The following is a 14,200-nucleotide window of genomic DNA, read 5'->3' on the forward strand; positions in this document are numbered from 1 at the left end:
TCTGTGTCTGTGTCTGTGTCTGTGTCTGTGTCTGCCACCGCCAGGGATGGGCTGCCCGAAGTTATCACCATCATGATCACATCATCATCGCCACTGGTCCTTCGTCGACTCCACAATCGTGAATAAGTGCGGATTCAAGGCATGAAGGATTCATGATCGACCGTGTTGATCTCGTGGCCAACCACGCCAACCACGCCAACCCAACCCACCGGGGAGGGTCGGGCGTAAAGCGGCGGCGGTGCAAGTGCGGTGAAGGGGAAGGTTATTTCTTGTCAAATGGTTTGCATGCTCCAGTCCACTTCATACAGTACACGTCGTTGAGGACCTGAGACATGTGGACATCCAAGAGGCGATGGCCCCAAGGGCCTAGACACTGCTGGGCGCGGGCGTGGACGGCGCAACAATCAAGATCAAGATCCACACGTAGCGAGAACTGAGGGAGGTGAAGTGATGGTAGGATTCTTGACATCTACCGTGGTTCTTGTTGTTTTCGTGCTTCTCATGGGGTGCTCCTTTGCCGTTATGCTTTGAGATTGTATGACAGGCCATTACATTTCTTGTTACCTTTGAAATCTTCCCCCGTTAGTCAAGTCTCATCTGGACGAGATCAGCGATCAGCGCACCTGGGATCTTCACTATCGTTTACTGGAAGCTGAAGCAAGGTCAGAAGCCAGTCGATATGCCACTGCCGTCTGCAAGGGTCGTAAAAACCTGCAGACGAGACTGCGTTTCACTCACAGCAGTCGAGTTGCTTGAGCATAATAAGTTTGATGTTAGATTTCTACCTACCTAACTAGGCCAGGGTCATATCAATCTCAAATGTCCTAGCTCCATTGCACTGAACACTTCACATCCTGTCAGGGAGGAGCGAGTTTTCTTTGCTCAATCCATTAAGCAACAATTCTTTTCTGTACCTACTCAAGACACATATCTTGATCCTCAAAGGTAAGCAATGCAGTTGCGCAGCAGCAGTCGGTCATCTACCCCCATTCATCATGTTATAGCCTTCCGTGTCTTGCTCGGAAGATTGATACCTTGTCATCATAGAACAATATCTCTCTCAATCGCCACGATTGCTTGGCTGCAGTTGATCTCTCCCCTCCGTCGCCTTCTTCATCGCTTCCGCCACCGGCCGAATCCGACAGGCCATCAAAATCACTCGAATCATCGGAATCCCCATCCTCATCATCATCGTACTCGCCATTGTGTACATGAACACTAGGGCCATGAGGGTGTCCGTCCGAGTTGGCGTCCATATCATCACCAGACAGAGTTCCGCCATTGGGACCAAACAAAGAGCCGGGCCGCGAGGGTTTCCGATTGGTGGTGTATTCGAGAATCTCAAAACATTGATTCTGGACACCGAGATAACACAATTCTAGTTCTGGTCGCAGGGCGACAATGTCGAGAACTTGTAGCGCCGCTTCTCGCGAATGAACATTTCCATTGACATGTTCGGCGATGCGGGTAATGTGGAGGGAACGAAGAGTGGTGGCGTGAGGCAATCGGCGCAAGAAGTAATGCCAATCTTTGTAGTCAATGGCCATGCTGAGTTCCCTCAGTTTCATCTTGCCGCTAGTGATACAGGTGAGCAAGTCTCGGCTGATAACCCAACGTCTCCAGCTTGCGTCCGGTGGCGGGTCTTGTTCATCGGTTCTAATGCTGCTGTCGATGAGCAACTTGGTCAGACTGGCGCGATGGCGGCGAATGGCGCCGCGATAGATGACATCAACCGTGACAGATGATTTGTAGGTGGGGTTATCTTGTAGAAACAACCATTCAAGGCTGTCAGGAGCCAATGCATCTTTGATGAAGGCGATCAAAGACGGAGAGACGGTGTCGGTATGGAGTCTCTTCAACTTGAGGAAATAGTCATCGGCATTTTGGGAGACAGAGGCGAGCTGGCTGGATTGTGACCTGGAAGATGTGCGGTATGGAGCCGAGGATACTCTCCGCCGACTAGTCGGAGTATATCGTTTTCGAAGTGCCTTCCACAGGTGCTCATGGTTGCGACAACCAAGAAGAGTCAATGTGTTCAGTCTCGACCAATCGATTACGTGTGCCATGACAGCTAACGACAGAGTAACACGTTCGATTTCAAGTGTATCCAACATGAGTTTGCGAGTGGGTTTTCGATCTTTGTTGACATGGGCCAAAGGTTGTATGCTGTTCATATGAGGCTCCGGCTGTACGGAGGAAGTCTGAGTGGAAGGCAAATTCTTCGTCACGGCGACTTGGGTGGCTGCTGGATCATCATCGTTGTCATAGAGATGATGCTCAGAGAATAAAATGTCGAGCTGATTGATATCATAAGCGCTTGGGGCAATGTTTGAATCTGCAACCTTGTCGCTAGAATTGTTCATTGGTGGTTGGGTTTCTTGTTCCGCAGCTGTTTGGGCAGTACTAGATACGGATGTGTCGACTCGGGCATGATGAGAAAATGTTGGACAAATGCGATGAACCAAGATGCCCATAATGCCGCCAGGCCGCGGAGCTTGGTCAGGGGCGGCGGACATGAGGGATGGCAATGCCGCAGCACGGTCTTCGGAGGGCCTGGCCCAGAGATCGAACTGGGCATGGCTGGCCATACCGACGCGTAATTCTTGCAGTTTGCCCAAAGATCTGTCGATCAAGACGCTCATTTCTTCGGCATAAGGAAGTTCATCGATATCCAGGACACTGAGACTTTTCAAGGGAGGCAGGATGGAAAAGGTGGGGAATTCAACCCTTGGGTAAGGCGGTATCTGAAAAAGGGCATTGGCGTGGCCGGCGAGTATGGAAGGAAGGTGAGAAGGATCAGTGGCAGGGAGGCTGGAGGGAGGAGGGGAGGCCAATGGGCCCTGGTCTTGATTGTCATGCCACCGAACCCAAACACGCTCAAGGCGACAAGGTTGGCCATCTTGACGATTGCCCAGAGACGCCAGAGCAAGCCAGACATCCCTCAAGACACCGGTGGGCATATCCCAGACAAAAGACTCCAGATTACGCATGCGGCCAACGGCCAGAGCGACGAGCGTACCGAGCATCTTTCCGGCTTCTTTGGTGATGAGGTACTCCTGAACCCAGTCGGCAGGGCCATTTCCCAGGCCAAATTTTCTCGTGTACTGAGCAAAGTAGTTGCCGCGACGGATGTGTGGGGTATTTGTGGTCGGTGTTGGGTGGGAGGATGGTGGATTTTGATGTCCACAGCTTTGGCAGGTATGTTGAGGAACTTGCTGGTGTGGAGACTCGCCAAAAACATCTTGGGCCATGACGAGAGTGGCCAGTCCATACGTAAGAGCATCGACGCCCATACGATTTGCAAACGTGGCATTTGCATCAGGCCAGACGATATCGAAGCGAGAGTAGATGAGGGGTATGACGAGAGCATGAAGGGCGGAATGGGTCAAGGCCAGCGAGGTCAGGTCGTTGGTGTGGTTGAGCTCGCGCAGGATGGTTTGAAGGATGTCGAGGGGGAGGTCGAGCAGACGGAGGGGGGTTTTGTGAGATGCAATAGCATCCCACTCGCGTTGTTTCCCATTCAGATGTTTTGAGAGGAGCGACGGGGCGGCTGGGGCACCGGGGGCTCTAGGTTTTGTTTTCTGAGGAAGGTCATCGTTATCTGGGGAGATCTCCATGGTGTATTAGGTTTTTGAGACTGGTCAGTTCGACGTCGATGGCCCAGAGCATGAGCCCCGAGCCAAGTTGCAATAATGTTAGCTAACCATGAAGATGAGCAGTCGAGGCTGACAGAAGGAAGCGAGGCCTGAGCGAGATGAGGGGAGAGGATAGGCTGATTGACAGAACGAGGGAGGTTGGACGAAGAGAGGAGTTAGAAGGGTGTAAGACGATATAAAGAGTGTTGTAGGTAGCTGAAGGCTTTTACAGCGGTACGGCGTCTATATTGAGGGAATGAGGTCGAGGTGGATGTGTTTGACCCCGGTAATAAGTGGTGGATGGTGGTGGTTGGAGGAAGGGAGGGAGGATGCAGAAGGAGGACTCGCCTAGTTGGCCAATCGCCATGGGGACAGAGGCACAGAGGGCGGCAGAAGATGGCGGACATGGAGATGTAGTCCGTACCTAAAGTTAGTGGGTTTGCTGGGGGGCACCGGGGGGGCCGAGGGGCCTGAGGACCCTGAAGGGAGGGTCCTTTCACTGATACTCACCCACTAAGTTAGGGTTATGACTGGTTGTTGGCTGCTTGTTGGCCGGGTGGCACATGGCTCTTTACGTAGCGTATGACGGAATGGGTAAACGCAGCCTAGCCACCAACTAAACTCCACATACGCATGGTCATTGTAACAAGGCTTGTGTGTTTCCTTGCAAGTCGGCACAAGCGACAATTCAACACGATTGATGATGGACAAACTAGAAATGGCATAGTGATGATGGTCATGTTGGACGTGCCTTCCTCTATTTGATGATTTGCCTCTAAAATGGCAGGTCCAATTGCCATTTTCAATTCCATGTGCTTGACGCGTGCTTGCCTGCTCTGCGGACTTATCTGCACTACGGAGTAAGTACTACGCGGCTGATCGACAACCAATGCGAAGATCAAGGGTCGAAGGCCCCTCGGCCGCCTTCTCGCCACTATTCCCCTGTCTATCTTCATGCATCTTTACACATGGCATGGCATAAAGCAAGGTACTACTGATGACTTGCACCTTGGTAGCATGATGGAAATTAATCCACCGAGAAATGTACAGCGTGTCGAGTGTCGAATGTCGAATGTATCGCGCCTGCTCTCTTTTACATGCAATTTGAATTATTCCACCGCTTTCGCTTTGGCGTGGAGAGTCACCGCTTCCAATTTGTACACTGTTATGTCACCAGACAAGAGCAAGGCAAGCGCACCTCGAATTTGAATCATGCGTGATGTTCAACACAAATGTGTTTGTGCGTCTGGCTGAAATCCACTCCACACATTTGATTTTTAGATCTGCTATATTAAAGAGTGCCCAGCATTGCTCACAGGCTGCGTCTGCCTGTAACCTCTACCGGAAGACTCAAGGTTGGTGACTGCCACAATCATCACCCCTTCTGCCCTTGTACAACTGCAGTACATGCCCATTGTGCCTGAGACTGACAGGGTGAGGTAGTAGGTACTACCTACCTAAACCTACCTTAATCTTACAGTGTTGGTTACTATCATTCTTTCAGGTAGCCAAGCAAGGTGACCTGTGAGTTGTCAGCCCTCTCCAAAGCTCACTGCCCACTGCCCAATGCCCACTGCCCCTCCAGTCCCCCTTTAACAATTTATACCCTGTACAATATTTGCCAGCAAAAAGCCCTTCTACCCCTCCACTAAACTTCTCCACCCCCTACTCCGTACTTTTAAGCACTTTCAAGTTAGCGTCCCTCCACTCTTCCACCTCACGCCAGCACTTCAACACTCCACCTCCGCCCTCTAATCTTTCATCACCAGTTGCTCACTTAGTCACCAAAACAAAATTTCCTTCCTCATGGTCTGACTTCTCCCTTCAACCTCAGCAAGCTCCAGGCTGCAAAGCTACAAGCTGTGGTCATTACGACCTGACGGCTTTCTACACCTCGTCAAGCCTCTCATCTCTTCACTTCAGCTTCTGCGCCCTTGCCGCCCTCTAACCATTAAACCTCCTCACACCTCCCTCCTCATCCTCCACGGGATCGAGAACAAACACTTCCTCAGATCAACTCGACGCCACTCCAACCCAAAACCATCACTCCCACTCACATCATGGATCGTTTCCCTGACGAACTCCTCGTCAAGACTCTTGGTCATCTAGACTTCAAAGATGTTGCAACTATGCGTCGGGTGAACAAGCGATTTGCCGAGGTCGGTGCAGAAGTTCTGGTCCGCCGGGTCCGATTTCACTTCACCAAAGAGTCCCTGACTCGCTTGAAAGACATCGCTAATCACCCTGTCTTGAGCAAAAATGTCGAGTCAGTGGTCTATGAAGGAAACATCTTGGCCAATGTCGCCTGCATTCACGCCTATGCAGCCCATTATGACCTCGACCATCATCACCTTGACCATCCAGCGCCCCCGTCCGACGATGCCTCTGACCGAGAATCACGCCTCTACGCTCGCAACATGTCCAAGTTTGCCAATGAGATCTCAGCCCGATTCGACAACTATCGCAACTTGTTTCAGGCTCAACAAGAGCTCATTGAGGCTCCTGACCTGCCAACCTCGCTACCCCACTTCCCCAAATTGAAAAAGGTCGTTCTCTTCACTGTCGGGAGATGCAAACATGTTCTCTCCGACAGATTCCTCAAGGCCTTTGCTACTGGCTGTGCCATGCCTGTCGAGCATGACACTTATTACTCCAAAGGACAGCTGAAATTCCTCCTCTTCCGCCACGGTCGCCCTGTCACCACCCTCGAGCATCTTGAGGCACATGTCGTCAGTCCCAAGTTCTTCACTGGATTCTTGCCCCGCGAAAGCCTCTGCCAAGTCTTTGCCAATCTTCGCGTCATCGAATTGCGGCTTCGCCTCGAAAAGGACCATCATCGTGATTTGGACTTGACCACGGTCGAGCGCTGCTACTCAGGGTTGAGCAAAGGCATCCTACGCGACTGTTTGGCTTCGGCCACAAAGTTGGAGAAGCTTACCGTCAACTTTGAGGACTATGGCTTCTACGGACCATGCACCAACCTGAAAAACGTCCTGGGAGATCATTCTTGGCCCAACCTCACCGCTCTCGACATCGATTGCATGTCAGCCACCCAGGACCAGCTCATCACCATTTTGACCCGACAGCCCGCCCTTCGCGACCTGCGCCTGGGCTTCTTCGTCCTGACCGCTGGGAAATGGACCGACACCACCAGACAAATGCAAACCAAGCTGAAGCTCGACATGTTCTGTCCAACCGGCCTTCTGGAAGATCCCGATTGCATGTATCCAATGTCGCTGATCCAGAAAAGCACCTACTTGCTCAACTTTGCGCGACTGACCATGGCCGATGCCCTTTCCTTCTTTGTCACGGAATTGAACTCGAATGACGACTACCATCCCTTGGAGGATGAATCATTTGCCGATCCTGAACTGCTTCGCGACGAGTTTGGACCCTTCAGCGACAGCGAGTCGGAGGATGATGATCCAATGGATTGTGACTGAGACGATTGATGATTGTCAAAAGGCCCTATAGAGGCTGCTTGACGTGTTATGAGCTATGAACCTCACCTAGTGTACAGTATTTTCCCTATTTGCATGAGTATGATACACGGACTGCCGGACCATCCGATCGGAGATACCCCTTTTGAGGACGGACCGTCCTCCTACTGCTTTGTTGTCATTCTTTCTTTTGCCGCAATTCGGGCATGTGAAGGGTTGTGGTGCTATGGCAGGAGTTACTGGGAGCAGGTAAAGCCGATTTTTCATGTGGGATTAGAGAAGGCATATGTCAAACCCACGGGGACCATGGTGACATGTATCAACATGAATGGTTGCCCACTAGGTAGATACTTGGTATCCTCTACGAGATAAAGATGCTAGATTAATCAAAGACTCATTCTGGCTAGCTTGACAAGGGATGCTGCCATTACTTCTTTGGTAATTCATTAGTTTGAGTGAGATGTGGTAATTATATTGTCTTTAAAATTGTACTTCTGCCGAGGCATGTGGCGTCTCAAGTCTCGGCAGATCATCGGGCGTGAGACGGCGGCAGCGGCGTCTCGTAGCTTCAAAAAACAAAAATCCGCGAGATGATCTCATTTGCGTCTCGAATCCACCAATATCAAGGAGCTCAAGCGTCGAGACAACCGAGCCATTGCCACTGGTCTCCAGAATACCAGAGACAGTCCATCCTCAACTGTGGTGCGGCCACTGCCACTGCAAAGTCTGCACTTCCATCCCCAGGACATCACCTCTAACGCCATGCGACCGACAAGACTACTAAAGGCCGCTCCCACCACACAACCTTTTCGACCAGGCCAGCGAGCGCCAGCACTAGCCCTCTTGCCGCCATTGCCGCTCTACCGGCGCCTGTTACGCATTCACCGCAAGCTGTTGGGTCCAGAGGAACGCATCTTTGGCGACAATTATATCAAGGCCGAGTTTCGACGCCACCGAGACATTGAGAACCCTCTTCACATTGTCGGTTTTCTGACCGAGTGGCAACTATACGGACAACAGCTGGAAGGAGACACATGGAAAGATGGTCGAATTGACCCTGAACTCTTGGACAAGATGAGTGATCAGCAGATTGGACAAATGTACGAATTGATGCAGGCAATTCAGAAGAGAGGGAGGGATAGTGTGGACGAAGAGGAGGAAGGTGCAATTCTAAAGGCGATTGATGATGCTTCAACAGATGGAAAGAAGAACGACTCGTGAGTCAGAGAGAAGACGCGTCACACAGTGACGCTCCTGGCTTGCAATGACTGTTGAAGTGGTAACAGCTACGACCCGCTCTATGGAGATGGTGAAGGAACGGTGACTCTTTGTTTCCCTTGTTCCCTCTCTGAGACCAACGCAACGGCGTGCAAATATCCAGGCCCTTTCCTATCCACCTTGTTTGGCTGTCAGATTCATCCACATCTACACAACCCTACATCTGTCTGACTGAAAGCGACCTGTATCAGTCATTGCTCGTTAGCTCGTCATTACTGGGCATCACAATCGCAATCTCAATCGTGGCAATCGCGTCGACAGTTCCGTATATCATCGCGTATATCATCGCTACCTCGCCCTGCCACTTCAACAAGCACAGCCTCAGCCTCAAGCTTAATACAGCTCATTGACACCGATCCACAATACCAAACCCACGCCTATCCGCTTTCCTTCCGACAGTACCATCCAACCCACTCGACAATCATGTGCCGTGTCGAGCGCTTCCGCTCGCCCACCTGTCTGCACAAATGGATGACCATCATCGCCCCGTGCAGCCCCAGCTCAAACTTTAGCAACGTCCAGCTAAACATCCACATATTCCAGCCTGTGCGCAACCGGATTTGGGACCCAGAATATGTTATGGCTCCACCTCACACCTGTCCAGACTGTAATATGCGTGGCAATTACGATTGGACTATGACACGGATAATACTTGGACCAGGACAAGAGGGAGGCTTGGGCAATGGCTATACCATGACAGATGGATATGGCAATATTCTGCCTTGGGGACAGTACAATGGCGTTCCATACACACCACTTAACGTGGCAGGATGGGGTGTTATTCCAACCACATATCAACCAGTCAACAATACATACTATTACTACTCCGTCTGATGGTATGATGGGCTTGAATGAAGCTCTGTTGTCTGCAGCAAATGGGTGAGTTCTGGTCAGGGATATGGATTTGGTGTGATCGTGACCAGCTGATCAAGGTTGATGGAATGACTAAGTCATAGACATTGATAACCAAGTCAATAAAAGATCTTATGACTGTGCCTTTCTTCCTTTCTTCATTATCCCCATTGTCATGTATGATCGGACTCACGTGCTTGGTTTCGTCTTGTCGTCTGAGTCCTTTGCGCCTTCCTTATGAACTTGTGAATTTCTGCGCCTTCCTCATGAACAAAAGGCCACGTAATGTGTCATGTGACTCAGCTTCAATCCATTCTCTGCATCAACCTTTCAATTTTTACCAGACTTCATAAACCAGAATCAACCATCATCTCAGCTCAGAATGCTTCCAGAAAATCATCTCATATGTCAGTAAAAGTTTTCGGAAGCATTTCCGTCCATGATCATCTCCAATATTCCCGCCCAGCCAATCCCAAACCCTTGCGCCCAGAATCCCCATGGATCGGACATATCCAATACCACTTCAACCAACCTCGATCACGCAATGCCTCCACTTGATTGAATCAACACTCTCCCTCCCCTCTCCCGCCATGTCCCTCGTTTGGATTGGATCCTGACATTCGCTTGCCCTGGACCTTTCCATATCAGCCATGCTGCCGACCATGGGTAGGTTTGAACCCTTTGCGGACTTGTCCTTGTACCTCAATCATCGTTTGACTACTCTACCTCAGGTCCAACTCTCGTTGTCATCTTCAACTCGACGGATATCACAGCGACAAAGTCTCGGTCTCTCGTGATAAGACTTCTCTTGATGATCATAACGTGATTGTATTCAATTCTTGTGAAGATCACCTTCTCCTCTACCTGATATTTCCCCTGGTATATTTCCCTCCTAGTCATCACAGCAATCCTGACCATCATGGCTCCCACTGCTGTCGAACATCCCGTGCAACCTACTTCCAATCCCGGTACTTCGACTAAACAATCTACCTCCTCCGTTGATCTTTTCGTCTTCCCCGATGGCTTCAAAACTTCAGGTCAGCATCCTCCTCTCTACGACCAAATCTACCCGTACTCTGCCTTTCCCAAATCCATCTCTGGACCGACTGTCTGGGAGGCCGATGAATATGCTTCTCATCCGGAGCAATGGACCCATGTTTTCTCGCCAGAAGAGATCCAAGAACTGTCGACAGCCGCCGACAACTTCATCTCTGAGGGTCATCCATTGACGGGCATCAACCCCTCCAATTTTCCTCTCCCAACCATGTCTGCCACTCTGAAATCCATTCGCAACGAACTATTGAATGGCAAGGGGTTCATTCTCTACAAGGGTTTCCCCGTTGATGAATGGGGCATCCACAAGTCCGGGGTCGCTTACTTTGGTCTCGGGACATACATTGGCTATCCGGTTTCTCAGAACGGTAAAGGTCATATTCTGGGTCACGTCAAAGATCTTGGTGAAGACAGCAAACAGATTGACAAAGTTCGCATCTACCGGACCAACGCACGACAATTCTTTCACGCTGATGACGGTGATGTCGTCGGCCTACTGTGCCTAGCCCGCGCAGAGTCTGGAGGCGAATCCGACGTGGCATGCGTGCACAAGGTGTGGAACATTTTACAGGCCGAATACCCTGACGTGGCCGAGATTCTCACCAAACCGATCTGGTATTTCGACCGCAAGGGCGAAGTCAGCAAAGGCGAAGAACCCTACATTCGCACCAGCGTCATCTATCTCGAAACCCCAGACCCATCCGACCCCACGGTGCCGCAACGTGTCTACTGCAAATGGGACCCATACTACGTCCGCAGCACCACACGATTCTCCGACGCCGGCCTCATCCCACCTCTGTCCATTGAACAGGTCCACGCCCTCGAAACTCTGGAGAATGTCTGCTCCCGCGTCAAACTCCACATGATTCTTTCGGTCGGTGACATTCAATTCGTCTCTAATTCACACATCTTGCACGCCAGAACCGCCTACCGCGACTTCGCCCCACACACCGGCAAACCCAGAAGACACCTCATGAGATTGTGGCTGAGTACGCCTCAGGACGAGGGTGGTTGGAGATTGCCCTTCCATGATGCCTTTGAGAGGAAGAGAGGCGGTATCCAGGTCGACGATACTCCTCCGGTCGCAAGACTGGATGCTGATTAAAAAATCCAGAGAGATCAGAGAGGCCAAAGTTGGAGTTGCAATGCATTGACTTTGAAAAGTACATATGCATGTACCTACAACGACATAGGTATGGTATGCTAGCACTATGGGGAGAGGCCGAGACAGGCGGTAGATGCCTCATGTTCTCCCAAGTTTAGTGATATAGAATCTATGTGTTCGTTTTACCTCAACATTCCATTTCCTGTCTTTTCTTGTCCTGTCTTCTTATCATATTGGATATACTCATATACTCATGACAGCAAAGCCCATCCTCTGAATTCCTTCCCCCTCTCTTCCCTTCCCACTGGGTCTACATCACCGCCTTATAAACCCCACCATTCCCAACCTCCAACACACTATCCTTGACCATCCCCGCCAAAAACTCCTTCAACTCTTCATTACTAAACGGAAACCCACCTGGCACCACAATTCCCAACATCATTGCAATCCTTGGTAACGGCATCGCACCTTGATTCGTCAACATACTCACAATGAATTGATGATAAATAGCCATTTTCTGTTTCCGTTCGGCTTCTTCCGATTCTTTCGCCGCTTGAGCTGCCGCGATTGTAGCTGCTGCAGCCGCAGCGGCGGCGGTGGATGCGGAAGAGGGGTCATGGCCGGAGGTGGTAGTATCGTTAGATTGGAGTTTTGGGTGAGGATGATTGGGGTCATTGGGGTTGAGGAGTTGATCGAGTCGTTCCAGAACAGTAAATGTATCGCGTCCGGTTTCAGCGAGGATTTGTTTCGAGACCCAGAATATACATGCCGACCGGACGAGGGTGGCGGACATTTCGAGATCGGAGGATAATTGGGATATGGTTCTTGTGGTGGGAGGGGGGATGGAATCGACATTATCAGCGTCTTCGTCTTCGTTGTCGTCGTTTTCTTTGTTCTGATCGTCAAAATCGTCGAATGCGTAGATGACGGCGGCTTGCCATGGGAGAACTTGATCGCGATAGGTTCGATCATGTAATTCAAGTTCGACTTCGACTTGGCCAATGGCATTGATCCAGGTTAGTTTTCGTGATTGTTTAAGTGCTTCAAAGCCGAGTTCGTAGCTTTGTTGTTGTTCGGCGACGATTTGTGGGACTTTGAATGCGTGGTCAGCCATAGATGGCCAGAATAGTCGGGAGAGGATCTTCACGTGTAAGCCGATGTCGGTTGGTGAGGGGGAGGATGGCGGTTGGTTTGCTGTAGTAGTAGGGTCAAGTGTTGAGGTGGTGGATTGTTGTTGTGGTTTGGCTTGTTGCATTCCTCGTTCTTTTCTGACTATGCCGTCGACTTTTCGAGAGTCTAAAACGTCCCTCAACATGACTTCGCAGCCTTGTAAGGTGCTATCCCCGAATCGAATCTTGAGGTGTTCTAGGACACTGATTTCTTGGGTAAAGTCTGGTTTGTGTTTCAATAGTCTTTCAGCGAGCATTGCTTGCAATTCCTTGACGAAGACATCTTTGGTGTCGAATAACGTAATCAAGCTACCGATGACATCGGTATTTTTGGATTTCATGTAGTCTGGCGCCGCGTCAACGGGGTCGGGTACCCAGGACATGTTGTTCCAGTCGAATTCTGAGTCTTGGATGGAATCCTGGGACGCTGTTGCTGTACGTGTCAATTCGACGGCGAGCTCCGATAGGGTTTCGGAATTTTCAAGTATGTTGGGTTCGGGGTTTGGGTTGGTAGAAGGAGGGTCTGCTAATAGACCGGCGACGATGACTTTGACTGTGTCATCACGTTCTCGTAGATACCGGCGTATCTTCCGGGCGACTCGGTCGAGAAGAACACCCTTTGGGTCGAGGATGCGAAAGGAGCGGATAATTGAGATGTAAACCTGGAGGATTTCGATTGTTGAGGCACCAGGGTGAAGAAGGCGGGTTTGGAGGGCATTGGCAAAATTGTATGTGAGGTAACTTCGTGTTGTTGGGTTTGTTGTAAAGTGTCTCAGGTCGTCGATTGCTGGGGCAGTGGCATCCCAGTCGACAATGACATCGAAAAGTTCCTCGACGCGGAGAGCACCCAGACGAGCCACAGCAGAAGTCTGATATTTTCTTAACTCCGTGTCCTGGAATAGGTGTTCTCGTGTTTTCTGGTTAGTGTCCAGACTGAGAAGCACTGTATGGGCGATACGGGAAAAGAAGTGTTGGACCCAAAATTCAAGGTGATGGTAGAGACCATCTCGATAAACCCCAGAATAAGACCAGGTGATAAACTCGGTCATAAGTTCGTCAAGAACCTGGGCGAGAAGTTTTTTGAGAGTGTGAGGTCCGACTCCCTTGGCCCATGGGGATAGTTTGGACCATAATGATGATTTGGAATCCTTTGCTGATTGAGCTGCATGGTCCATTACTGAGGGTTGCCTGATTTGCTGCCATGGAGGGCAAGATGGAAAATGGCTGGAGAAGGGAGCCCCGTGGCCAGGAGCTGGGCCCGGTTGACCATAGACGCACTCTTCATCACCAATTCCAAGGAGTGCTCGGAGATGATCTTTCAGACTGGTCTCGATAACAGGTAATGACTGTGCGGCTGCCGGGGTAAAGCGTTGTCGTTCTCGAGGAGGTTTGATGTTGGACGAGGAAAAGACGGAAGCGAACACACTGCCAGGTGGGGTGGCATCAGCCAGAGGCTGTGATGAAAGCATCATGTTCTGGGATAGTGCATGCCCATTGAGGGGGTCTTTGGTGATGATGCGGATTGAATTTTATGTATGACACTAATGCCATGTGTTGTTATCTGAGCATTGGGTCAATATCCATCTTATGGATGTCCAATGTGATGTTTTGATATTGAAGAGTCTAGAATGTCGTCAACGTTGACGCGGTGTGCGCGCTTATTTCAAA

General features: G+C 50.5%; 5 protein-coding genes across 5 annotated transcripts; 3 read left to right on the plus strand and 2 right to left on the minus strand.

Moving 5' to 3' along the window:
* Positions 1 to 761: 761 nt before the first annotated feature.
* On the minus strand, positions 762 to 3,897 carry PV10_06257 (uncharacterized protein). The gene has a single exon (XM_016371031.1). It carries the CDS (start codon positions 3,615 to 3,617, stop codon positions 999 to 1,001), a length of 2,619 nt encoding a protein of 872 aa, XP_016223324.1. The 5' UTR covers positions 3,618 to 3,897; the 3' UTR covers positions 762 to 998.
* Positions 3,898 to 5,533: 1,636 nt separating this feature from the next.
* Positions 5,534 to 7,317, plus strand: PV10_06258 (uncharacterized protein). The gene has a single exon (XM_016371032.1). The coding sequence runs from the start codon at positions 5,696 to 5,698 to the stop codon at positions 7,076 to 7,078; it is 1,383 nt and encodes a 460-aa protein (XP_016223325.1). The 5' UTR covers positions 5,534 to 5,695; the 3' UTR covers positions 7,079 to 7,317.
* A 379-nt stretch (positions 7,318 to 7,696) lies between these two features.
* On the plus strand, positions 7,697 to 9,346 carry PV10_06259 (uncharacterized protein). The gene has a single exon (XM_016371033.1). The coding sequence runs from the start codon at positions 7,838 to 7,840 to the stop codon at positions 8,294 to 8,296; it is 459 nt and encodes a 152-aa protein (XP_016223326.1). The 5' UTR covers positions 7,697 to 7,837; the 3' UTR covers positions 8,297 to 9,346.
* Positions 9,347 to 9,841: 495 nt separating this feature from the next.
* On the plus strand, positions 9,842 to 11,548 carry PV10_06260 (uncharacterized protein). Its single transcript, XM_016371034.1, has one exon. It carries the CDS (start codon positions 10,125 to 10,127, stop codon positions 11,361 to 11,363), a length of 1,239 nt encoding a protein of 412 aa, XP_016223327.1. The 5' UTR covers positions 9,842 to 10,124; the 3' UTR covers positions 11,364 to 11,548.
* A 125-nt stretch (positions 11,549 to 11,673) lies between these two features.
* On the minus strand, positions 11,674 to 14,004 carry PV10_06261 (uncharacterized protein; the record flags this gene model as incomplete). The annotated part of the gene is made up of 1 exon (XM_016371035.1): positions 11,674 to 14,004. The coding sequence occupies one exon, from the start codon at positions 14,002 to 14,004 to the stop codon at positions 11,674 to 11,676; it is 2,331 nt and encodes a 776-aa protein (XP_016223328.1).
* Positions 14,005 to 14,200: the final 196 nt, after the last annotated feature.

This window comes from Exophiala mesophila, assembly GCF_000836275.1.
Source record: "Exophiala mesophila strain CBS 40295 unplaced genomic scaffold supercont1.4, whole genome shotgun sequence".
Taxonomy (NCBI): domain Eukaryota; kingdom Fungi; phylum Ascomycota; class Eurotiomycetes; order Chaetothyriales; family Herpotrichiellaceae; genus Exophiala; species Exophiala mesophila.